At 36.3% G+C, this 27482-nt stretch overlaps 1 protein-coding gene across 1 annotated transcript in view; it reads right to left on the bottom strand.

The window, feature by feature from the left end:
* Window positions 1–5529: 5529 nt before the first annotated feature.
* The window catches only part of LOC107752829 (ankyrin repeat and IBR domain-containing protein 1-like), a 29851-nt gene continuing 7898 nt past the window's right edge, over window positions 5530–27482 (bottom strand). The window contains exons 4-20 of the mRNA XM_016568890.1: window positions 26229–26411; window positions 25083–25200; window positions 21051–21259; window positions 19668–19756; window positions 19411–19555; window positions 16913–17079; window positions 15937–16025; window positions 15683–15813; window positions 14489–14623; window positions 14228–14314; window positions 13860–13926; window positions 12749–12894; window positions 12482–12660; window positions 11460–11511; window positions 9652–9763; window positions 7670–7713; window positions 5530–7582 (exon numbers count right to left, since the gene is read on the bottom strand). Of these exons, the coding sequence (XP_016424376.1) occupies window positions 6803–7582; window positions 7670–7713; window positions 9652–9763; window positions 11460–11511; window positions 12482–12660; window positions 12749–12894; window positions 13860–13926; window positions 14228–14314; window positions 14489–14623; window positions 15683–15813; window positions 15937–16025; window positions 16913–17079; window positions 19411–19555; window positions 19668–19756; window positions 21051–21259; window positions 25083–25200; window positions 26229–26411 (2733 nt within the window). The 3' untranslated portion in view covers window positions 5530–6802. The remainder of the gene's footprint in view (window positions 7583–7669; window positions 7714–9651; window positions 9764–11459; window positions 11512–12481; window positions 12661–12748; window positions 12895–13859; window positions 13927–14227; window positions 14315–14488; window positions 14624–15682; window positions 15814–15936; window positions 16026–16912; window positions 17080–19410; window positions 19556–19667; window positions 19757–21050; window positions 21260–25082; window positions 25201–26228; window positions 26412–27482) is intronic.

Genomic DNA, 27482 nt, shown 5'->3' on the forward strand with positions numbered 1-27482 from the left:
GCGGTATATAGTCATGGCTCCATTTGCTAAATCTATGGAAATGACTGCCTAAAGGGACACACAACAAAAACCCATTATATATTCTTTCACAAGTCCTTTTCAGTTTGTAATACATAATGTCTGAAAAGTATAGTTCACACACAAATGAAAATCTTACACTCATGTTGTTCCAAACGTTCTGCGGAGCACAATGAGATATTCAAAAGACCTGGTCACTCTTCCGTATACTTACAATCAATTGGGACTAAAGCAAAAGCATCATCAAAGTGGTTCATATGACTTGCGCGGTATATTTGAAGTCTTCTGAAGCAATGCATTGGTTTTGCGTAAAGAACAGACTGAAATGTAAGTGATTCACTTCAGTAAGCTGCTACAGTCAGTGAGTTGAATTGGTGAACCAGATCAATCTGATCCAAAGACTCAGATCAGTTTTTAGAAGAAAATCACACGAAATCAATCTGATTTCACTATTCGTTCACAAATCCAACATTGTTCCTTGAACGTGCCAAGGAGGGCAGATGTCAAAAATTTCATTGAATAATGACTTTGATTTGGTCTGTTCCTCACATTTGTGTATCAGACAGTGCTGGGTAGTAACTGATTACATGTAATCTGGATTATGTAATCAGATTCCAAAAATTAAGTATATTTGTAATTAGATTATATTACATTTTAAAATACTCATAATCAGACTACAGTTACTTTTTTACTATTGATTAGGCCACACATTATTTGACCACTGGATTTACAAAAATCATTTCAATTTTAAGAAGTGTTTTCTCAACATTTCAACATTTTTATTTGAATTATCACTCAGTGTGTTAGTTAATCATTTCTTTGTCTTTGGAAAGCTTTTGTCTTTTAAACACGCACTGTAAAAAAAATTCCGTAAAATTTACGGTAAAAAAATGGCAGCTGTGGTTGCCAGAATTTTACCATAAAAAATACGGTAGCAAAGTTTTAGGTTTTATAGTTTTTACTTAAATTTACAGTTAAATACCGTAATTTCATTAACTGATATAATGTTAATATACCAAACTATTGAAGTACCTTTGTAATACACTGATAACCACCAAATGCAGGTGGCGATGAGAAAGTCACATGATGAACCAAAGCCCATCACAAGCAGCTTTTAAATAATAACATATATAGAAGGTGCACAGTGTCATTCACACAAACACTAAACACCATCATGGTAACACACATGAAACTGAAATAATGCAATAAACATTCATTTAACAACATTAGGTATAACACACAACCTGAATATACAAAACTGATAAGAAAAAACTAAGAAAGTTATTTCAACAAAAAAGCATCAAATTTTAAATGTAACGCAGGGAATTCTGGGAATGTCAATTTACAGTTATTAACTGTAAATTATAGTCTTTTTCACTTCCAAAAACGGTATACTACCGTAAAATTAATGTCCAATACATGTAACGTCCAATACAGTTTTTCACCGTATATAGTAGGGGAATTTACCGTTAACCATTTAACAGGTTTTTACTGTAGCATTTTTACAGTCTTTTACCGTTAAATTCAGGGTCATTTTTTTACAGTGACTAAACTGCACGCAGGGATTCCCAAACATTTTTTTTTTGTCAGACAAACAGCTTTCACCTAATAAATTTACTTGAAGTAACCCCTGAGATTTTAAAGTAATCGGTAATATTTAAGTAACAGATTTGCATATTCAAGGTTCGAAAGTAATCTAAAGGTAATCTAAAAGTAGTCTGATTATATTACCTAAAATGTGTAATGTAATCGATTCCGTTACTAAGTACAATTTTTGTCATGTCATTTGGAGTTAAGTAATGGATTATAATTTGTAAGTAATCTACAACCAACAACAAACCAGAAAACAACAAACACAATCAAACAAACAACAAATAAATAAATACATTGTAATTGAGGCTTAATGGAATACTAAATTTGCCAACAACTTTTTACAGATCATCTGTCAAAAGTATCCATCCTGTTAGGATATTTACTAAATGTTAGTCTCAAAGGCAGTGTAATCATGAACCAGATAAGCTCTTTGGATTTTTCCTTAATTCGCTCAGACAATTACTCATTCTTATTCATCCTTTATTCATTTATCTGCCTGCTTTTCTGTTGTGTAATGACCAAATGTCAAATATCTCTCATATTACAGTGACCATTCAGACGGTCTGGAAACCTTCATTCTCGGTTACGAATGGATCACTTAGTAAGGGTCAAGCACTATATTTCTCAGTTCAATGCGGCTCTATTAAGTTTAAAGATGTTCTTGAATCATATAGTCTCAAAATGAAATAATACTAGAAAGTAAACAAATAAATGATTCCAAACGCAAACCATGTAATGAAAAACTAGATGGATGAGTGTTGCACGAATGACAACGGTTCAGCCCAGCACTAGAATTAAAGAGACTTTCATGGGAAAATTATTGTTTCTAGAATTCCATAAGTGAGCGAAACCCATCCTTTGAATCAATTCCAGCTGAGCCAGTAAAACATCCAAATGCACCAGTGTCTTTGTGCTACACCAGAGAACAAAACAAACAACTGTCAAACTATTTTGTAATCACACATAGTTATAAATAGCCCCATGCAAACATGAGGGATGCATCTCCAGAAATACAATAGCAGCAATTTCATGTGCTTTTCAAAACTACATGATTTACCTTGAATTCGTTTTGACTGTGGGAATCAAATACAGGATGTTCTGCTGACATGTTTTAATGGCCTCTTGAGGAACTTTTGAGCTCCTCCTCCTCCTCTAAATGATGCCTTGAATTGCTTCCATGAGTCTGGGACGGAGAGCGCCAACAATGCTTGCCAGTAACACAGACGCCCTCGTGCCAGAGCAATTCAAAGAAAAGAGGCGAAACCTTCCCTCATTCTCTGGGAACTTACTACTCTCTACTGGACCGCTGGTGCATTAAAGTGCTTGAAAGTACTTTCATCCACTGCTGCTATGCTATCAGTACTGTTTTTTTGTCACTTTCACATTGTTACTTACACAATAAAAACACCTTTTTTTCTAATTGTATGAATAATTTATAATATATTCAAAAGTAAATGTTATAATAAAGCATCTACTAAGCATTAATTGTAAAAATGTAAATGAATTAGGAATTCGTTTGAAATATCTTGAGGACCACATTCTAGCAATGTGAGTTTAGATCATATATCAATCTGAGTTGATCACATATTTGATAAAGCATAGGGTAAGCAAACTAGATTATCGTCAAAGTTTCAAAATTATAGTCTAAAACAAAATTACAACAAAAAGTCTAACATTATTACTATTTTTGCAGCTCTTAAATTTTTCTAGAAATTTGACATTTTAAAGAACAAATTAGATTTTTGATGTTGGAGTTTTTGGACACCTAAAGACACATCTAATAATGTCAAAATGTAATTGCATTACATACAATATACACTAGACCTATTCTCAGAACTAATTTAACTTTTTCTGATTTTATTACTTATTACTCAAGTTGTTGTCAGGTTTAACTGTTGATCATTTGCTAACAGTAGTTCGTCACATTAAATATGGGACTAAAAAGTGTCCACATATTGTTTTATATCCTAATTTAAAACTAGCTTGTTTTCATTCAAAAAAAATTATAATAAAATTTAAAAATGCATGGTTTATTCTTGTGTTATCTAAAATATCTTAAGAAGTCTTTCAATGCATGTTTAAATGTGGCTTACAGATCCAAATGTTTTTGAGATACTGTAGTATTGCCCATACGTAATGGAAAATAAATTCTTGTTGGTCCTAAACCGGACATTCAGATCACAAGATGACACAGCCTCTCTCATAAAACTGGCCCTAATTCAAATAGCGGTTTTCAAATATAGAAACTTCCTCCCATCTGACATTTTATTCAATAAAGTCACTGTGCTTGTGACCTCCTGGTATTCCCCCAACTTCTGACTCCTAGGCATCTAACCAAGTCAATAAATAGAAACATAATTTATTCTTTTTTTTTTTTTTTCTGGCCACAATCATTCTGCATGTGCCTGATAAATAATACATAAACTGACAAGAACTCCAAATATTATGTTAATAATATAATATCAAATTTCTTTATATAAAACTACTGTTTTACAAGGTTCACTTTATGAAAAGTTACAATCAAAGAAAGCAGGGATGAAACATTTTTTGCCTAAAAGTGTCATTCTATTTGTAACCACTAGAGGGGCTAATACTCAAGATAACACTGTAATAAATTTCCACTTGAACTTGATCTCAAACAGAAGAATAAGAAAAATATTATTTGTACCCTCGACTTGCCTTTAAATAGTTTTTATTAAATAGTATTTTATTAAATAATTAAACACAATTATTATTATTATTGTGTTGCTTTTGCACCTGGGCTTTCACTGTATGTTTTGTTCAAAGAATACTACCACTTTTACAACTGAACTTGTCTTAGCAACTTTATTGAGATTCACACTCAAATCAGTCCAATTCATTAGCCAAACATCACACATTTGTATTTTCCATATAAACTGAGAATGTATCAAGTAAAATTATGAAAGTGCAAATACCATTTCAAGGATTAGGTGCTTAACAATATAAAAATCTGTAATGGGTTACAAAATGTGCTTTTCTACCCCCCCCCCCAACAAATAATAGCCACCACCTCCCCCAAACAATAGCCTCGACACTTAAACGGTCTTTTGTCAAGAAAACATGAACTATTTTTATTATAATTACTTAATGCACAGCATACTGTCACATACAGGACAACTTTTGTCATTCACTTTCTTTGTCATGGTTGGACAGATGTTTGAAACCTACCATATGCTTCATTTGAACAGACATTAGCTTCACCTCAGCCTTTGGCAACACACATTAGTCCAAAGAAATACTGCGATTAAGTGAGCTTAACCCATTCCGATCCCACATACAAACTGTACATACAGAAAAAAAAATTAATGTGTGCACTCCCTCAAACTTTGACGAATGGAATGATTCCAAAAAAAAAACACTTAACGGACAGGTTTGTCTTCATTTTCACTTTGAAAAGTTGATGCATTCGAACATTAGGTCAGAATCAACATATAATATAACATCAAGCCCACAGTAAAACATCAGGCGCCTGCTCAGTCAAACCCACAGCTAAAACCGCCAATATAACTGGAAACCTATGAGCTAAAGTAGGTTAACTCCATAGCTGAAATGTGAGCTAATTTTGTGCAAATTTTATGAAGGCCTTAAAACTTAGTGCTGCTGTGATTTAGCCGTTTCATCAGATGAAAAGTTGGGCAGGTGCTCACATGAGAATTGAAGCAAATCAAAAACATTGTTAATTTGTTTAAATGGCTTTTAACAATTATTTCAGCATACGCATTTAAGTAATAAGGAAATATTGAAAAGTGGCACTGCGTTATTACAGTTTGATATATACACACACACATATATATATATATATATATATATATATATATATATATATAGGCATTTGGGGTTTTTTTTTAGTCAACAACAACTTTTCCTTTTATCTTCATTCATTTTTAAGGACATTCAATTTCAAATAAATAGAACATTTATTTCCATAATTTATTGTAGAGAAATACCACAGTTAAATTAATCGTAAAAAAAAAAAAAAAACTTTAATTGTAAGTGAGTTCCACCATATATATATAAATGTAAATATGAAGCTAAAACAGCTTCTGGGCACCTTAGATATTTTGAGGAAAATGTGGTTTTTGGAAAAAACTTAAATTTCTATCAGAGATACACCAGGAGAACATCTACGGGTTTTTATCTGAACATTTAAATTTGTGGCCATGTGGAAATCACATCTTAACACACAATGAATAGTATCTCATTAAATATAGATGGATTTGATCCGTAAATGTGTCCGAGTTCATGAATTCTTTCATTTTTCTTTTTTTCTTTTTTTATAATTGCTTTAAAAACAACCTGGGAGAAGGGGCCAGAGTCATGCTGAAGAACATACGAACATGTATAAAAATGTCTTTCAAAAAACATTGACCTCAGTTTGCTTAATCGTACGATGTGTCTTGGAAATTCCCCCACTCTGGGCTCCGAGCGAAAGAGAGCGGCTATAAATAAAGAGAAGTTTCACAGAAAAGGCACTGTGATAAGTTGCAAAGACGAAACGTTTTCCAGATCCGGCGTGGCGCTCCTGAACCGAGTTTAACCTCGCCGGTACTTTCCATTCTAATTAACCGGTGACGGATTACAGTGATTACGAAAAGTCAACTGCAACTAGAATTACTGTTCATTTAGTTTCTGTGATTATCAGCCCTGCTCTTCTGAGCGTGATGCTGCCGTGTACTTCTCTAATACTACAGGTCTATTTTAAAGGAAGGATAGTGTACTGAATAGGGCGGCTAGGCCCTCAGCAGCAGGCACGATCAGTGTCCGCTCGGCGTGTGCTAGCCAGTGTTTTTTGGCACCTACAGTATCTTTTACATCCTTTTTAATCAGGCGAACACGCACTGAATATCATCCTGTTCTATACAGTGGATTTTTCGGACTAGCTCACTTCCTGTCCCGTCTTCATAGTGCTTTCTGTTTCAGTTGCTGACTCTTCTAAAAGCGTTTAACACTCCAAGACCGGAATGAGTTTTTTAGTGAGCAAAGAACACATGCCTCATGAGCACAAAGGCCTGAAACACACGAGTACTGAGCGGGTACTCAAAAATGGTTTCGATTTCTACATATCTGACAATACAAAGCTTCTCATCATGATTAATCTTGATCCTCAGGTTCACAATCCGGCAGCTACTTCATCAAAAAAGTGGCTTAGCTAGTAGGTGAAGTCAGTATTTCATACAAGGTGTACTTGACCCTCCCATTCAGAGGAGCTACTGCTAGGCTGGTCGGGGTCTGAGTCACATTTTGGGGTGTCAGAGTGACAAGGGTTCAAACCGCTCGGAGTTTTGCCCAACTCGATGGACGTAGCAGAAGGTACCACACACATATCGAGGCCTACCAAGTCTAATTGTGTCGGCCTGATGGGCTCACGCTCTCCTGTGACGATACCGGAGTCAAACTCGTGCTCTGCCTCTCTATCGCCCCCCGCTGTCCACTGTGGAACGGCGCACTCAGTCGGCTCTGATGTCATCCTTGCCGACTGAGCACCGAATTCACCAGCCGAAAGAACCAAATTGATATTCTGCGGGTTCATGTCATGAAACCAAGCCATGATGTTGCCTAGAAGGTTGGCGTTGTCCGAATTGAAATCAGAGGTTTCCATATGTCCCGAAGGAGCTTGGAAGGGACCCTCAGCAGACTCACAGGAAGGATTGTTGAGATTGTCAAAACGCAGAGGGACATTCTGGCCACTGATATTACCGAGCTTCTTTAGGCCGTCACCCACCTCTAACAGCTCGGAGCTGCTCAGGGCAGCACGGGGCACGTCTATCCCACACAGCACCGGGTCCAGCCGCGTGGGCAGGGATGTTCCGATAGCCCCCAGAGATGCTTCGTTTGCGAGGATCTCTTGAGCATCAACGCCAGCACTGCCTGCAGTCAGTGCAGACTCCTGCAGAGACAGCTGGATAGCCAACAGGATATTCGGATCATCCTCATCCAAGGAGCTGTGAGGCTGAAAGGTAAAAGATCAGACGTTACTCTCAGCTGAGGACTTGTGACGTTCCACCACATAGTCTCTGTTAAAAGGGTCTCAACTCACCATGGGCAGACCCAGTCTGTGACCACCACCAATTTCTTGTGTGTCTGTAAAAGGTGACAAATGGAAAATGTTTTGTTTAGTTGGATTGCTAGTACAGTTTTGCTTTTTTTATAGCAAGGAATATCTCTAAGGACATCTACTCACTGCAAAATCATTGATATCAATGGTGATGGTGCTGCAACCCATGATTTCTCAGTTACCACACTGAGTATTTCCTTCAGCCATAAATTATAAATTAGCAGTGTGACCTTGAGGATCTTTATATGGGTTTTTGTGTAATCGAGCTCAGTAGTACTTAAAAATAAGGTTTCATTTGTTAACATTTGTTAAATACATCCGTTAATATGAACTAACATTAAACAGAATTTATTAATTTTACATTAATCTCAGCATTTATTAATGTATTTTAAAATCAAAAGTTATATCTGTTAACATTACTTAATGCATGGGAACTAACATGAATATGAACATTTTTATTAAGTAATTTTATCAAAGGTTAATAAATGTTAGGGATGTAAGAATGCACCCCGAGCCGGTATGTGACGATTCAAATTGATTGAGATGTTAAACGAATCGCGATACAATTGGGGGTAGGAGTTGATATGAATGTATCTCTGAAGGGAATTGACTGTCTTCAGAAACGTTTAGATGCTATTTTCTTTTCATCTTGCCTCCGTATAATGTATATTAAAGTAGTATTTATAATGTTTATAAGTGCAGCATTTATAGTGTTTATATATGCAGCATTTTGTCCAAGCAATAATAAAAAGACACTTTTTCATTTATAATTTGTGTTAAATCTCATTTTGTTAAAAAAACAAAATGGTGAGAAAATCATGTCATGAAATCAATATCATGAATTGTATTGAGTTGAGTGAATTGTTACATTCCTAATAAATGCTGTAGAAATATATTGCTCATTGTTAGTTCATGTTAGTTAAAGGGTTAGTTCACCCAAAAATGAAAATTAGGCTGCGTTTTACTCACCCCATGTTAACAAATTAGACCTTACTGTAAAGAGGTCCAGCCAGCATCTGTCTATCCAGATATACATGGCAAATATATGATGCAATCAGATATTTAAAGAATTAAATACTATGCGTCACAGCTGTATTTCAGAGCATGTGCACATGAATGAGGCCAATTGTAGTCTGATTATGGTGTATACATGTTGGATGAACCCGAGCTACAACTGCATTATCTAGGTCTATTAGTCCGACCTCACAGAAATCAGACAATAGATTTCAGTCAAACTAAAGTGTTTACAGTACATGTCATTTTATGAAGAATGAAATCAAACTTTTATATTATATATTATACTTTCATATAATATTAATGAAATAAAAGGCCATTTAAATGTGCTTACTCTCATGACTCTCTTAACACACTTAAAGGGTTAGTTCAGTCAAAAATGAAAATTAGGCTGCGTTTCACTCACCCCCGAGGCATCCTAGGTGTATATGACTTTCTTCTTTCAGACGAATCCAGTCGGAGTTATATTAAAAATTGTCTTTGATCTTTCAAGCTCTATCGTTGTACTCAACGGGTGTTGCATTCCTTCGGTTCAAAAGATGGGCTAATTTTCATTTTTGGGTGAACTAACCCTTTAAGTCCACTTTTTAAAAAATGCACTTTGCAATAATGTTAGTGTTGAATAATAATCTTGAAGTTTAATATTTGAAATCGTTTTAATAATCTTTTGTTGCGTGGTGACTAACATACTAAAGCACATGTGAAGTACTTGATTATAATTTTAACTACAGTGTTATTCAATATCACATTTAAAGTTCACATATTCTAAATGTACTAAATTGCATTGATAAATAGGTTTACAGTGTATTTTCTGCTGACTTCAGTATGCAGAGGACAGCAAAAAATCTTGAAACTTCACTTTCAGCTGCTTAAGCGACGGAGCAACAAAATGCTTACATGTAGCAGCAAATACAGGCACCAAACTGAAAACACATTCACGAAAAACATACCTAAAGTGCTATGGGCTGGGTCATCAGGTTCGGGTGTGTTGCTGCGGAGGCTGACCATGTCTCCTCTCCTGCGCTGCCTGTGTCTGCGTCTGTACTGGAACTCAGCATACGCCTACAACACAAAACCGCACACAACACCATTTCAAAGCTGCTTCAAGAGGTGTACCAGCATTCCCACTGGACCCTGTGAATAAAAGTCAGACTCTCAGAGGAACCCTACACCTCTCTACAGGAACTCTGCTGTGCGGCAGCATCAAAGTTCAGGGCATCGTCATGTCAGAATAACAGACAGACGCTTTGAGTAAAGTCAAGAAGGCTTTTAAAGGAATAGTTCAAAACAAAAATGAAAATTATGGCATTATTACTCAACTTGTCATTCAAAACCCTTAAGGATAATTTTTAATAATGCATAAAAAAAAAAAATCACACAAATCTATATAATAATATAATATAATAAATAATATAATATAATATAATATAATATAATCATGTTATGTCCTTAAATCTTTAAAGCTCCAATCTCATTCATACTAACTGCATGGAAAAGAGTGACCAGCATCATTTAAAGGTTCTCATTTTATATTCCATGAAAATAAAGAGACAACGCTTTTGAAACTACATGAGGGAGGGTAAGTAAAAGATTTCAGAATTTTAATTTTTTGCAAAACTAATCCTTTAAGCTCCACAAACCATGTAAATTTCCAAACAGTTTGACACTCTGTAATGAAATTTACTACAACACCAACAAGATATGGCAGTTCGGTGTATATGTGTCAGTATAATCTATTTAAGATTTAATCACAAATCATAATTGATCTATACTGCACTTCTTCCAACTTTATTTTTACCATAGGTCGACAAACTCCCAAAAATAAAAAATAAAAGTCTTGAATCTAAACCAAACTGAAGCTGCATGCAGTAAGCATGCAGTAACGACAGCAAACTAAAAAAAAAAAGAAGTACATTTAGGAAAAACATTCCTGATAGGTACCGCTCAAGCATCAACAATAAAAAAAAAGTTGAATAAAGTGCATCACTATTATTCCTCTTTCTACAAGCCATAAATCCAGAGCAAAAAGAAACTGTGCCATAGCCTGCACACATGATTTCAAAAGAAGAGCAGCGACCAGCAATACAGACTGAAGTGGTGGCCTGGTTCACCTTGAAACATCTACAAAAACGCATATTTCATGACCTTTCGTGGAACAGTCAAAGCAAAAAGCAGGAAACTGCCTTTTGAAGTTACAACACCAAAGGCATCTTTTAAAAGACCATGTCTGGATACATTAACGGAAAAGATCTCGGCCTCCAGATGACGTTAAAACTGCATCAGAATTCTTAATCTGGAGTGCACAGCAATCATCTGAAACATATGAACAGCGGCAATAGAACATGAACAGAAAAAAATAAAACATGCACCCAAATAAAAGTGGACAATGACAGTGATGGAGTGTACATGACAGGTGCCATTCCACTGTTTGTTTAGCCGTTCCTGAGATGGGATCTAATGAGGATTCTTTAATACCTGCGGATGGCTTCCTGTATACTGACAGTGCTCTCTCGGATCAATTCCCCAGAGAAAGGCATGATTCCTCTGGATCTTTAGATTAGAACAAAATAGCGGTACACTGTTTAACATTAAAGGTCTCACACATTCACAAATGCTGCAACAGGACTAAATCTTGCTCGATAGGCCAATATGCACTGCCAAAACTTCAGGCATCATACACCAGCCAAGTAGATTTAACAACGACACTCTTTAACAAACTATTCCCAAAGTCTCAAAACAAACCAAACAAAAGAGTTACCTCGGGAGAAGCGAAACCCAAGTACTCCCAGTCCCATGTTCCACCAGCAAAACTGTAAATGCAAACAAAAAAGTAGGTTCCATGTGATCTTATACATTGTGAGGCTGCAGGTGCAGTTGAGTTACAAATGAAAAGTCACTCTTAGGAAATACACTACTACTGTTAAAATCAGGGATGCGCCGATACCACTTTTTCCAGTACTCGCCCGATACCGATACTTCTATTTTTGGTACTTGCCGATACCGAGTACCGATACTGATATTTTTATTGCATTTGTCAATTTTTTAAATATTGGGAACAGAAACCAAAAGAGTATGTATAATGTTAGTTGGTTAACTTCATTTATCAAATAGATACAGTCGAACCAAAATTTATTCAGACACCTTCAACATTTCTCACATTATCACAGTTTATTCGCTATAGTTTAGAAAATGGTAATAAAATATGACAAGAACTCAGAGTTACACTGTGTCAGAACAAATTCAGCTTGATAATGTTAGATAACTTTGATAGAAAGGTATGTAATGGATTACAATCAACCAAAAATTATTCAGACAGCTGTTAGTATGACAGTATTTACACAACTATCAATACTTAGTCGGGCAACCCTTAGCCTTAATGACAGTCTGTAGTCTCCAGGGCATGCTGTCATCCAGCTTCATGCAAACCTGAACTTAAATTTCTTTTTCCCAGACTCGGTCCGAATAATTTTTGGTCCCAAATTTTTATCAGTTTTACTGGTAGTCCAATTTTACCCAATTATACCCAAAAATCATCCCTAGCTAAAATTAAAACCCTATTGACCCTATTAACCTTACATTCATAGAAATGTGCTTTCTAAGTCCTTTAAAAATATAGTTTAAAACTGGTTTCATATTATTTTATACTGTTTTCAACAAAAGCTTAAATGAAAAAAAAAAAATATTTAGTATGGCCATCTTTATTATTGTTTATAAAAAAGGTTTCTATTTTGCTTTTTTGTCTATTTTTAAGCAGCCTGTAATTGAGGAAGAGGCTCTTACCTGCGTCGAGGGGCTTCGGGTGAATCATTGGGCGCCACACCTCTTGCCACGGAGGCCAGAAACTCCTGCCTCTTTTGTTGCACCAGGCAGGCAGCGCGGATTATCTTATGACGAGGCGTGCGGAGGTAAGGCCGGTTGACTTTCTGTGCAAGATCTTCAGTCACCATTTCCAAGTCAGTCTAACAAGAGGAATAAGAGTATTAAGTTGTCACTAACTCAGAGCATACACAGTAAGCATATCCCATAACTAGCATCTGTGTTACTAACCTGCATAAGTTCAAATATTTCCTTTTTTGTGCTTCTGGGCTCCAGAAAGAACCCATAAGGGTAAGAGCACTTGAGAATACGACGAGTCTTAAGTAGTTCATGCACTGCATCTTCAATGAAAGTAGTATCTGGAGGGCCGCCTTCTCCTGCAACAACACAGTAATACAATACAGGAGTTAATATCTAAAAAGTCTTAAACTTGATCTACTGCTAAATAGGGATGTAACGATTAATCGCGAGCCGGTTGAAAATCAATTTAAATATGTGACGATTCAAATTGGTTGAGATGCTAAACAAATCGCAATTCAATTAGGGGTAGGAGTTTATATGAATTTATGTCTGAGGGGAACTTACTGTCTTTCGATGGTATTTTTCTTTTCCTCTTGCCTCTGTATAATGCATATCAGGGCTCCAGACTCATTCTTCCCACTGGTCGCTCTTTTGCAACTAACTTTCTCAGCTGGTCGCACGAGAACATGATTTGGTCGCAATATCATTATTTTTTTTGCGCTACAACATGGGATTGTTCAATGCATGCTGATGAACTTTTATCATAGTTTATAGTTATATGGAAACGAAAGTTTTGGGGCTTGTTTTAAAATTTCTATTTAGTTTTGTTATTTACATTTACATTATATTTAAATTTAGTCATTTAGCAGGTGCTTTTTACAAAAAAAACTTACAAATGAGGACAATAGAAGCAATCAAAACCAACAAAAGAGCAATAATTTACAAGTGCTATATTAGTATATTATTATAGTGTTATATTTCAATTTCACAAAGAAACGTACAGTATTTTGTCCAAGCAATAATAAAAGGACACATTTAATTTATAATTTGTCTTAAATCTCATTTTGTAAAAAAAAAAATCGTGAATCGAATCGAATCGTGAAATCAAAATCGTGAATCGAATCGTGAGTTGAGTGAATCGTTACATCCCTACTGCTAAATGTAGAAGGAATCACTGTGTGAATATAAAAGCAAGTTTTATTCTCTATAGAGTGCTTCCAGTCTGTAAATTTTACAGACTGAAAAAAGGTTGACAATGCATTATCACAGCTTAGAAATAATTCATTAACACTGATTATGTAAGTGTGGTTTTGCATCTTACTTCCACTCAAAACTTTGCTCAGTTGTTCCATCTTGTCTTTGGCCGTCTTAAGCAGACGTTCTTCCAGCTGTGGGAAAAGATAACACAGATAAAGACCATTTGCCTCTGGGTCATCATGTCACATCTAATGTCAATCCACAGACTGCCAAATGTCTGTTCACTGACCATATGATGCATAAACCGCAGGTAAAAACAAAAACGGTGGTTGTTCGCTTTAAATGCCATTCAGACGATCTCTTCCAGTCAAGGTGGTTGTTGGTCAGACTAAGCTGCATTGTGAACCAAACTTCATGCTATTTACTGTAGTCGACGACTATGTGAGACTGCGTCAAATCAGGCAGATTTTTGTAGACTTTTTTTTTTTTTACCTGGTAGCTGTGCTCGTGGTTCTTAAAGCGCGTGTAATAGTGCATGAAGCGATCCAATTGCTGGAAGTTCTTGTGTTTCTTCTCAGCCTGCAAAAAACAAACAAACAAAAAAACATAAGTGCGTGTAAACATCCAGGCACAGCCATAATCAGTTGCGAGATATTTTTCTTTCTTCATTATTAAAAACTCCATAACTCTTATTGTGTTGAATAAATATATAAACAGACAAAACGGCATGTGCATGTACGTAAGAATATGTACCTCAACTGTCATCTCTTTAGACTGCTCCTCTACCTGCTGAATGGCCTCATAGCGTGTGCAGCGGTAGTAACCTCCTGTAGAGGAACTGTGTTTTTTCCACTCTTCCATACAGATCCAACAGAAATCATACTTGCACTGTACACACATACACTCTTGATTAACAACACCTAAACTAAAACAAACTATTAGTCTTCTTTTATTATGTCACTAGCAAATGCATATAGCAGTCTAGCAGGCAGCACACTGGGAGTTTTGGTATTCTGACAGCAAGGATTATGCGTGTTGCTAGGTAACCATCTCTCACTTTTTATTTTTGGAGTGCTAGTACTTGCAATGTCTTTCCCTGTTTAGTAACCTTGTTGCAGGATTATCAAGATTGAATGAACAGTAATGCATTCTTTCCTAAGGCACACCCACACATTTCTTGTTCTTTAATCAAAGAGATTTATCCAGATTTCCTCATCTATTATTTTTAAAAATGATTTAACATCAGCCCACTGTTGCAGAGGCAGAACTTTAGAAACAAATCTTAATCTTAACAATAACAGTTTATTATGACTGTCATAACAAAAAAAAAGCCATAACAACAAGCAGCAAAGCTTAAATTCAATGCTTTCTAATAATCCTCATTGACCCTTCCAATCAGGTTTTCATCCAAAGTTCCACTTTTGACAGTCTTGATTTACTCTTTTCATGGCTCACAGCCATATTGGCACAATTCCCTCTTGGTTTACTTCTTACTGGAAGATAATATTTCATCTCTTTTGAGAAACACAACTCTTTTACTCAGGGAGTCCCCCAGGGTTCTGTTTTTGGCCCTCTCCTTTTCAAAATCATATCACCAACCATCATGGTCTCAGTTATCACTGCTTTGCTGAGATTTATTTTACCACCTGTTCTGATATACACCCTCCCACTCATTTCGGTCAGTGGCACTGGGAATTTTCTTAAACTTACCACAAACAAAAGAGATTTAAAAGTAAGTGGGCCGAAACTCAGATTTGTGCATTGATTTTGAAGTTTTTGTCAATCCCTTTCAAAATTCCTTGGTATCATGTTTGACCTTTTGTTCCCTTCCAAAGTTCACAACAACTCTCTTGTCAAGCCTGCATTTTACACCTCTAAAAAACTCCATGACTCTGCTCCATACTTAACCTGGTATATACATAAATCTATTATTATTACGCAAATAACCTTGGCACATTGCATGTGGTTACAGCCCTCATTCTTCTGAATGGGAGATTTGCAGTTGGCACAGGGTTTGGAGTTGGTGAGTAACCACAGGCAGTTGGCAGCATCTTCATATGCATCACTTACACCTGCCACTGTAATGGAAAAAGACAGAAATAAAGTTGCTTGAGGTCCAAAACCATTTTTGGACAGGTAGGAACAATACTTCAGGATAATTATCTTAGTAGTCACTGAAAAGTACAGCAAAGCAAGCTCACGTTCTTCTGGTTTCATATCAGTGACTTTCTGGAGCCACATCTTCCAAGTTTGGCAGTCACATGGTTCATGGGCTTCTCCTTGGCACTCCCTGTGGGGAGAAACCCCAGTGTGACGACAGGCCTTAGCATAAAGGAAATTCCTTTTCGGGTGAATATTTTATTTATGTTCTATACATTTTAGTTGTTAGTGGTGGACAGGCTTTTGGGGATAAAAATGTGTGTCAAACATGAGTAAAAGATTAACCTATGCTAACATATTAACATGGTGTAATATAACAATTTTTTTAATCCGTTCCTTGTACCCTCCAGGTACAGGAGCTTGAGATGTTGTAGTTTAACATTTGTCATAATTTTTTTCCCTGCCGTTGACTACCCAATTAGAACAGAACGGTGACCTACCAGTTGAAAATCACTGATATAGAACACAATGTTGGAAGACTGTTGACCTCAGACGCCTTTAAATAACAGCTTCTTTCATTTTAGATTCAATCTATATTCACTTAGGCAGATTAAATGTGTGTATGAGACAGAGAGGGGACGGTGTTTTGACTCAAATGTAATGCTCAGATTTGGCACAGGCAGTGATGAGATACGAGCCCACTGTGTGGGTGTGTATATGTCTATGTGTTTGTGTGTTGGGGACATAAGGACCAGAGCTGTGGGAAAGAGAAACTCCACTGTGACCACTGTGAGCAGAACCTACATACAAACACACATTCCTTCATTTCTATATATTTATGTAACACAGGCGATCTTTTTGACAATGTCTCTGTAACATGATTTGCACTGCTAAAATAAGTGCAGAATATGAGTCTAGAAATACTATTAATATTATTTAAATAGGCTACTATTAATATGTTGCTATTACTATTAATCACATTAAATCATGTAGTAAACTGGAGATTTTGTTCAGAATTACAAATCCTCTCTTCTGGTATAATGGCTTGAAAGATTTGTATCAGTGACTGGCACTGACCAGCAGAAAAGATGGCCCTTGCCACAGTCCACCGCAGGGGCCTGGAGGCGAGGAAAACTGAGCGGGTCAGAGGTGCTGGCACCTTGCCCCTGTCCGGCCAATCGCACCGCTCTATCACAGCCAGCCCGCGGGCACCACCGGATGGCAGGATTATTCTCCACAAATGCCTGAGGGAGAAGAAGAAAAAGAGTAAAGAGGAGGACAGAGAAAGAATGGAAGAGAAAGCAAGCGAGGGAGGCATTTAAAATGCAAAACACTGCCTTACTCATTTAATATGTGGCTCTCTGCAATTCTCTGATTCTAATGTATAATGACTGCAATACTGTATATTTGACATTTTTAGATGGCAACATGCAACTTTTATCTCATGTCCTCTTTTTTCTTATCAACACAAGTTATAATAGATTAGTGAATTCTTTACTTGATAGTTTCTGACAACAGTAAAAATGGCCTTGGACCTCAGTACTAATTTCAATATATCACCAATTAAAGCAAGAAAACAGAATCATTGGTCATAAGAACAACAAACCAGTAAGAGAAATAGAGTTGCACTGTAGCTAAATATCTAAGCTAAATAGCTGCAAATTAAAATTAATAATATATATATTAATTTATATCATTCAAAAGTTTGGGGTCAAAAAGATTGTTTAATGTTTTTGAAATGTCTCTTTTGCTCACCAAGGCTGCATATTTTGACTGCATCCAAAATACAGTAAAATGGTAACATTGTGAAATTATTACAATTTAAAGTAACTGTTTTCTTTTAGAATATATTTTAAAATGCAATTTATTTTTGTTATGGCAAAGATAGATTTTCAGCAGCCATTACTCCAGTCTTAAGTGTCACATGATCCTTCAGAAATCATTCTAATATGCTGATTGGTTATCAAGAAATATTTATTATTATTATCATGTTCAAAACATTTGTGTTGTTTAATATTTCTGTGGAAACCCTGATACATTTTCAAGTTCAAAATAACAGCATTTATTTGAAATAGTAATAATTGTTTTACTTTGGGATTTCTGCTTGAATATAAAGAGTGTTTTAAATAAAATGTATCATTATTATTATCATTTGCAACATCTTTATAATCACTTTTGATCAACTGAATTAATGAATAAAAGTATTAATTAAAAAAATATGTTATTGATACCAAAATTCTGAATGGTAGTGTGTATACTGAAAATTGAACTATTATTCTTAACAGAAGCTTAATATCATAAATATAAATACAATAAAGAAATATTAACTTGCATCAATTTCACATATATTTACTGATTTAGTAAGTTCATGTATGTAATAGGTGGGATAATGTACAGTCTAGGTTTGTCAAAGTAACTGGTCACACTTTATTTTAAGATGCAATTATCACTATTAAACAGTGTTGGGCAGTAACGCATTACTTAGTAACGCGTTACTGTAATTTGATTACTTTTTTAGTAACGGAGTAATTTAACGCGTTATAATTTTCAAAATAGTAATTAGAGTATAGTTACAAGTCGAGGTCTCTATACGTTACTGCCACGTTACATTGCTGACAGAATGCAGTGTTTTATAATCTAGAGACCTAAAAAGGATGTAGCACAGGCACTGTCGAGTCAAGTGCCAGTGGATCAGAGACCTGCTCCCGCGAGACCCGACGCAACATAAAACCATGTCTGCATTTGTGATCGGAGAAACGACAAACAACAAGTGCTACTCTACACTGCTCAAAACTCACGTTTGAATCGTCAGTGGCAAATCCTTTAAATATGAAAACGTACTTACAGACTGTGAGTCAGAACAGATGACATTGTAGGCTACTCTCACAGGATCAGGAAACAATCCTCCATAAAACGCGCTGCACACATCTGAATATTTGGTTTGATCTGTTCTGGAACAGTGCAAAGAGAAAGGAAAACTTGAAATCACATCATATTACCCCTTTAAATAAAATGATTTCTGTCATGTAAAGTTTTGAGATTTTGCCATAAACCTTTGCTGATTAAACAAAACTAAACTAAAAATATTTTGTCCTTTCCGGTTCATCTGATCTGCTGAGTCTTGTTATAATGCCGGGATCCGAGTTAATTTTTACCAACAGCTCCAGAAGTCTGTTAGTACACTCTGACCCTGAAAATGGCTACAACAGAGCTCAGACGCCCCTGTGGAAGATTCAGCATCACCATGGTAACATAATGAAAGTCTTGGGACTCCACAGCGTGAGAAGTGTCATTCTCAGACATTCTCAGATGAGAGCTGCCATTGTTACAGTTACTTCAACACTCTCAGCTCCCATTTCATTGTTCCACCGTTCTGGACTGACTTCACAATAACACCAAACACATAAACTCCACTGAGAGGACTGATCTCTTTGACTGGAAAACCAGCAGCTCTATGAAGGCAGAATCACAGGGTTTAAATCAAAACTCGAGCCTAATGCTGTATGATTGCTGTATTGCTTAATCTATCTATGCACATATTTAAGACTAATGTGCATCTGATCATGTAATTATACCTTGATGTCAAACTGCAGATAACGTTTGTCCATCTCTCTGGACACAATGCTCTCAATGACCTCAACAGGAACCAGCTGGAAGCAGTCATAGGCTGGGCAGAAGATGTTATGGGCCTCCCCCTCCTGAATCTTCATATTCAGGAAACTGCCAAGGGCAAGTACACATGACTGAATTAATGTAATTCATAAATACCATAATACCATCACAAATAATGTAATGTGACTGAATTAAAAGCCTCTGAAGAAAAAGCCCTCACCTTTCCCAGCATCCTCTGCAGAACTCGTGACCACATGGAATATCAACAGGCTCCTCAAACATGGAGGCCGCACACATACAAATTCCGCACTGACAGTGGAGAACAAAACAACATTAGTGAGAAAATATGTTAAATGTTATACACCTAGATATAAAACTACATTCTATACACGAAGCAGTATAAAATTGATCAGAAAAATAAACATTTGATAAAATGACATTTGGCCGTTTAATCTCATGACAAATTGCACTACAGAGCGTTTCGATGAGGGGGTCAAAACAGGACAGAAAATAGCTTATTACTTCTAAATTATTATGTTTTTTGATGTAAAAATGTTGATAACGTTGTAAGTGGACCTCAGAGAACAGTACAAAATAATAAAAAAGGCAGTTCATGACCCCTTTAACTGATTTGTCATTTTAGATTACACTCCAAAAGCACTTGCATGCTAAATGAAACGCAATAAACCAACGTCTGTCATTCGGCTATCAGAAGCACAGAATGCAGAAAAAGCAAGGTCAAAACTCTAATTTCACATTTCAGCAATAATTTTTTTTTTTATGGTAGAATTAATCACTGGAACTTAGCAGCCAAAAACGGGTACAAAGTTTTTTATTATAGAATTGTTGCCTTTTTGACTATGGTGTTTGTATTTTCCTGTGCGTTTGAATTTATTTTGAGGACAGAGAATCTGTGAAGTACAGGTGCATCTCAATAAATTAGAATGTCGTGGAAAAGTTCATTTATTTCAGTAATTCAACTCAAATTGTGAAACTCGTGTATTAAATAAATTCAATGCACACAGACTGATAACTAAAGTAAAGTACTAAACTAAAGTAAGTAAAGAACACATTTTAGAAATGTACTTTTTTCAGGTTTATTATACATGCAAATATATTTTACTATGAGTACAGACCAAACAAACTGTTGAACTGTTTTGAGTGTTTTCTAATATCCGCTCCTTTTTTTTTTTTCATTTTCATTTTGTAGCAGCCCTTGTTTTTATTTAAGAGAAAAACTTTTTTGCAAATGCAAATGAAAAATATGGAGAAAGAATGTTCATAGAGCAACATTTTCATATGCAAAAAAATATTTAGGTTTATCTGCAGGTGAAAGTTCAACCTTGGTGTGAATATAGATTCATAGATATGCACCGTGTAACAAGATTTTGAACAGAAACATTCATGTTTGGTATTCTTATCCCATTAATGGGATTTGAACCTACAACATTTCAGTAACCCAGATCTAACCCCATGGCTACACCACCACAATTGATCTACCTATGCATTAAAATTCATTACATTAAAACTAACTATTGTACATCACCTCCACAGAAGAGGCCGTACACCAATCACTAATAGAGGAACAAATCTGATCCCTCACCAAGGAGTGATCATCATCAGCAGGGGTCAGGCTGATCTCGTCCGGGGAGGTGATAGATGAGCGTGTGGTGCGAGGCGTACGGGGTGAGGGCAGGGTGTCCCAGGTGTTGTAGCCTCTGGGCGGAGGAGTTGGCATCTGAACACCTGAGCGCTGACAGCAGTTTTCAGCATTAGACATCCAAGCTTCCAGGAGTTTCTCCCTGTCCCAGTCTAAATTTTAAAGGGAAACTTGGGTCAGTATGCATGGCCAAAAAAACAACAACAACAGTACATGAGGAGTCACAGAGATACTAAAAATACACATTCTTTCACCTATCAAATCATTTTTTCAGTGGAATTCACAGCTGATTCAAGTGTTTCAAAAAGGCTGTTCCTCTGGGTGGAAAAACCTACCCAGATGTTCCGTAGGTTAGTTCCACATAGGATATGAGAGCACTTGCCTGTCTTCATATTAAACCTGCCAGTCATGGCTGGTATACTCCCACATGGGAGGAAAAAAAGGAACTGAAGTATGCTATTAGCAATAATGAGTAACCATTAAAACACATTTCAAGACATTCACTTCCTAAAAAAAAAAAACGGGCTCCAATTTTATGCAAACAGAACAAAAGTTCCTCATCCATTAGTTCAAGGCTATGGCATGGGATGGTGGTGACATATAAAAAGGACATATACTTTGATACCTTCGAATGAACTTATCGGTCAACATCAATGAAGTGTGCTGGGATAAGAAAAAATAAGAAATGCCACTTCCCAGAGGAAATCCTGGAGACAGATTCCAGACGTTGAAGGCAAGATAACACATTCCACAGTCCAAGGCAAAACACATCAACAAACACATACTGTACAACCAAATAAAAGTTGCTTCCAAAGAAAGAGGCAAGATTTTCCCAACTGAAAATCCTCAAAATAAATTACACCTGCTAGCTCAATCGTCTGTACTCTACTGTGTATACCATCATAGTCTTAGGAGTCAAGAGTGTGAATTTGGGTTTAAGATTAAAAGAAGGCGAAACTGCATATTTGAGCCTCGGCTGGCGGTCTCCAGAGAGGCAGTGGCAATAATAGCAGCGCACATGAATCAGAGCTCTGCCCTTTTCTCCCATGGGCTCTAGTCATCTGAAACAAGGCCTGCTAGACAGCCTGCTCACATAATTGGAGATTATTAAAGAAAGCACTAATCCAATTAGGAGTCTGGTGCCAGAGAGTTTAGCAGCTCTAAACATGAGTAAATCTTGTAAAATTAAGGGAAAGGAAATATTTAGGTCTGCTTTGTGAGCATGGATGCTTTTCAGATTTGCTGTACAGCAAAATACCTTATAGGTTAGTTAACTTCTCCAGGGGCAATACCATACATGTTTCCTATGGCTATTTTAAATGCACACGAAGCTATATTCTTCATGAGTTAGGACCTGGAAGGATTGCGTCAGATTGAACCTTGTAAGTAGGCCTACACAGAATATATGCCCACAGATTTACACAGAATTTCTAAACAAAGTTCTACAAATTTCCTGTCCCTTGCATGTTTGTTTGCTAAATAATAGTCGGAAGCATAATATCCATAATAGTCAGAAGCAATGTATCCGTTCAAACCAAATTACATGCCTTATCAGGTTTTTGAGTCAAGTGGATCTGGAATGAAACAAGAAAAATATGCTTGAATATATTAGGTAAAAAAAAAAAAGTGTCAAACACAGTGAAAGCTGGTCAGTCCAATCAATTTGCACCTTCCAAAGATCATTTGCTTTAAACTGAAATCTCTGTCATCATTTACCTATGCTCAAGTCGCTTGTCCATCAAATGACTTTTTCTTTTCTTGTGTAGAAAAAAGAAAATTGAAAAAAGTTGAAAATTAAAATGTTTTTTTCCCACAAATGAATCTGTGGCCATGTTTAATTACTTCATTCTGTCATTTTAGTTAAATCGTGGCACAATTTACTAGTTTGGTCCCTCGTTTTAATTTTCGTTAAATCGTGACCACAATATATTGAGTTTTTTTCCCCCCCCACATGTCATGTGTGAGGCTCTGAAAAAGGAGTTAATATAAAAATGTTGTAATACTTCAGATAAGGGAACGCATATTCACTATTAACTAAGTTTTCCATCAACAAACTCCTAATTTGCTGATAATTGATAGTAAGGTAGTTGTTTAGGTATGGGGTAGGGTTAAGGGATCTAGAATATGGTCTTGCAGAATAAGGCATTAATCAGTGGTGGACGAAGTACACAAATCAAGTACTTGAGTAAAAGTACAGATACATATAATAAAATATTACTCCAGTAAAAGTACTCCTTTTTCAATTTTACTCGAGTGAAAGTACAAAAGTACTCGATTTTTTATATACTTAAGTAAAAAAAAGTACTGATAGATAGATTTATTTAAAACTGTTAAACGTTACGGCTGCGGGGAATATGAACGAGCATGAATAATTTTATTTAGTCTGTGTTATTTGAATGTTTCGGGGTTTTTTTTATTTTTTTTACCTAAAATAGAGACACAGATGTTGATGTGTCTGCATTCAATCATTTCAGTGGGCTTAAATAGATCACCCTTTACAGCAGATTTAGTTCACAAATAACTGACAGTTTTGATCTAAATATGATTTTCAGTTAGTTCTCCTCTAACGGCCATGTTAATTACCGTCCCCGCCGTCTGTGAGAAAGTGTCTCTGACAATTAGATTGAAGGTAGTTAATGGATGCTTCTGTAAATCTTCTTAAATGAAGTGCTTTCCAACCACTGTGCCATTTATATGGCTCCTTATTGCAGCCACCAAACAAGAGACAGATTTCATCGGTCTGGCATGTGAGAACCTCATTGCTTTAATGCCTCAGTGGCAGTGGTGGACGAAGTACACAAATCAAGTACTTGAGTAAAAGTACAGATACGTATAATAAAATATTACTCCAGTAAAAGTAAAAGTACTCCTTTTTCAATTTTACTCGAATGAAAGTACAAAAGTACTAGATTGTTTATGTACTTAAGTAGAAAAGTACTGATAGATTTATTTTGCAATTTTATATAGGCTTCTTAATTAAATTTTATGTTAGCACATATTTTTTATATTCCTACTGCTCAAAATACCTGGGATTTTCTCAAAATAACCACTATATGGAGTCAAGATATATTTTTGTTGTTGATATGGACTACGGTGACGAGAGTGATGTAGTAATGTTCACTATGAAGCTTACACTGCGAAGTACCTGAGAGAAATTTGACCATCTGATTTTCACCAGTAAGAAAAAAAGTGGTTTAAAGCTGGTTGTTTTGCAGAACATCACAGTTATATATGACATGAGAATAAGGCCTGAAGTTAGGAAGAACATTTTAAGGAAAATATAATTATATTTTCATAATGATTTTTTTTCTTCTCAAACCTTTGTGGTGTAAAATCACCCCTGGCCAAATGCCCCCAGAGGGCATCACTTCCCACTTTGATAATTACTGTAATTACCATGTTCTGAACATCACATCCTTTATTTTCCCCCAGATGTAATCTATCTAGGTGGTTCAATAAAAATATTTGGACTTTATATCTAAAAATTACCTCAACTTAGCACCAGCAAGCTTGTTAGCTAGACAGTTAGCATCAGCTAACAATATTTACTTAGTAAAGTACATATACTTGAAAAATTTACTTAAGTACAGTAACGAAGTAAAGCTACTCCGTTACTTTCCACCACTGGCATTAATATGTGCTTTTTAAGTACTAATAAACAGCCAATATGCTAGTAATATGCGTAATAAGAAACTAGTGTGTTCCCTATTCTAAAGTGTTACCAAAATGTCAAAGCTGCTCTTTTCCATAAAATACAAATGCATGATCATCACTGGCTGTCAAAAAAAAATAAAAAAAATAGAACAACAAAGCAGAATAAACCAAACAAAACCAGAACAAGCAAACCAAACCATACCCAGTTTTCAGCTACCAGTGAGAGTGTAGTACTCTCAACTCTCAACACATTTTTCCATAATTCAATTTGGGCCAGCCAACAGCAGTGAATATACCTTTGAGTGTTTGACACAATCATACCATGAGCCCGAAGAAGAGCCTCTGCGGTGAAGAGAGGAGCTTGCAACATATCTGCCGTCTCCACTATCAACATGTCCTTCAGTCTCCTGAGGTCCTGCACTCGCAAACCTTCATAAAACTGAAACATAGACAGTTACGTGTTAATCATCGAACCATAACTAAATCAGCAATCAGTCATCTGCATCAAACTTTTATATTTTTATTGGTCTACAAAATACAGGTCACAGGGTTAGTTCATCCAAAAAATTAAAATTCTGTCATTAATTACTCACCCTCATGTCGTTCCAAACCCGTAAGACCTCCGTTCATCTTCGGAACACAAATTAAGATATTTTTGATGCATTCTGACAGCTCTCTGACCCTCCCATAGACAGCAAGGGTCCTTACACGATCAACGTCCAGAAACGTAGCAAGGAGATCGGTACAATAATCCATGTGACATCAGGGGTTCAACCGTAATATTACGAAGCTACGAGAATACTTTTTGTGCGCAAAAGAAAGAAAAAAAAAAAAAAAAAGAAAAAAAACTTTATTCAACAATTCGTCTCCTACGCGTCACCCTAGCGCCATTTTGGAGAGTATCCACTGAACGCAAACAGCGTATGCTATTCTGTCTCAGCTGCGGCACGCGGATACAATTTCTACGTTGTTTGTGCTTTGATTTGAACGTAAAACAACGTATCCGTGTGGTGCGGCTGACACAGAACAACATACGCTGTGTGCGTTCAGTGGATACTCTCCAAAATGGCGCTACCAAAATGACGAATTGTTGAATAAAGTTGTTTTGTTTTTTTTTGTACACAAAAAATATTCTAGTAGCTTCGTAAAATTATGGTTGAACCCCTGATGTCACATGGATTATTTTACTGATCTCCTTGCTACGTTTCTGGACGTTGATCGTGTAAGGACCCTTGCTGTCTATGGGAGGGTCAGAGAGCTGTCAGAATGCATCAAAAATATCTTAATTTGTGTTCCGAAGATGAACAGAGGTCTTACGGGTTTGGAACGACATGAGGGTTGGTTATTAATGACAGAATTTTCATTTTTGGGTGAACTATCCCTTTAAAATCCGTCACACCTGGACACCAAGGCTTGAGGCCAATGTTAAGGTCACAAGAAATTCCAGTGTTTATTTGGAGAGCTCACCTCCCTGCGGTCTAAGGCTGCATACTCTGCCTCGATATCCTCTGCATGGGGGTCAGTGGAGAAGACCATCTGAGACTCCAGACTGAGCGCAAGCTCCTTATGGTGCTGCCTTTCTGCACAGTCACATGGGGTCTCCTTGATCTCATTCTCCGCAAACAGGTCTGCACCACGCTTCACCAGAAACTGCAAAAAGAGGGTAATACTGTTAATATACAGTGGGAAAATCACTAAATGAAAGAGGTAATGACATGAGGAAACCTTAAAGACAGGGTAGGTGATTTGGTTCAAAAACATTTTTTGTTAGGCTGGTTGAAAGTCTCTTCACATCCTGATAGCAATCACTAAGTTAAGTGGTCTAAATTTATTTATATGTATTTATGTAGTCTGTGGAAGGCATAGGACCCTAAAATGTTTGTCCAATCAAAATGTTCTACCCTGCCTTTAATCTTTTGAGATAAGGTTTCACTGAACTATGACTACATACAGTATCTTTCGGAACATACACCATTATACATAAATATCAATTTGCCACATTTTTGTGAAATGTAGATGTGGAAGAAAAATTGCCCAGTCAAATTTTTTTGTGTGTTTGAGATTACGTAAAGTATTGAAGATCTGTTCCAGGACGTTTCAAAACATTAATCAGTTATATTTGAAAGCGGATATAACACACAAAATTTCTGCCAACCTCATGTTAACCTTGAGTACCTATAGATTAGTACTGCATCCTTCATATCTCCGAAGAGTCTTTAGTTTGATCAGATTTCTAAAAGACAGATACAGCTGTACCGCTTCTCTCCAGAAACAGTTGAGCTCCTGAAGGCGTGCTGTGGGCGGAGCTAAAGAGTCACGAGAATGCGCAGCTTTTGCATAGCGATTGTCTGCAAGCTGTGACATCAACATAAATAAAACAGGAACAAAAACTTTATTGACTTAAATGATCTATGGCTAAAAATCTGATCCCGATATATATATATTCAATCCAGAATCAGATCCCAACGACCCGAATGAAGCACATTGATGGGCTGCTCTTGCTCTGGTTGATGTGCGCACGCTCTTCCAGGAGAAGTGCCCATACAAGGAATTCCACCCTTTATGACGTCATACAGGGCCATACTTGAAAAAAAACTTTCCAAAACTTATATGAACCCTGAAGGAGTGCCTTTGGCACAGAAATACTCCATCATACATCCAACTCTTTTTTTTTTTTTTTTTTTTTTTGAGTGCAAAAAATAAAACATACGGGGAACAAAA

Source organism: Sinocyclocheilus rhinocerous, unplaced genomic scaffold (assembly GCF_001515625.1).
Source record: "Sinocyclocheilus rhinocerous isolate Xijiao unplaced genomic scaffold, SAMN03320098_v1.1 scaffold771, whole genome shotgun sequence".
Lineage (NCBI taxonomy): Eukaryota > Metazoa > Chordata > Actinopteri > Cypriniformes > Cyprinidae > Sinocyclocheilus > Sinocyclocheilus rhinocerous.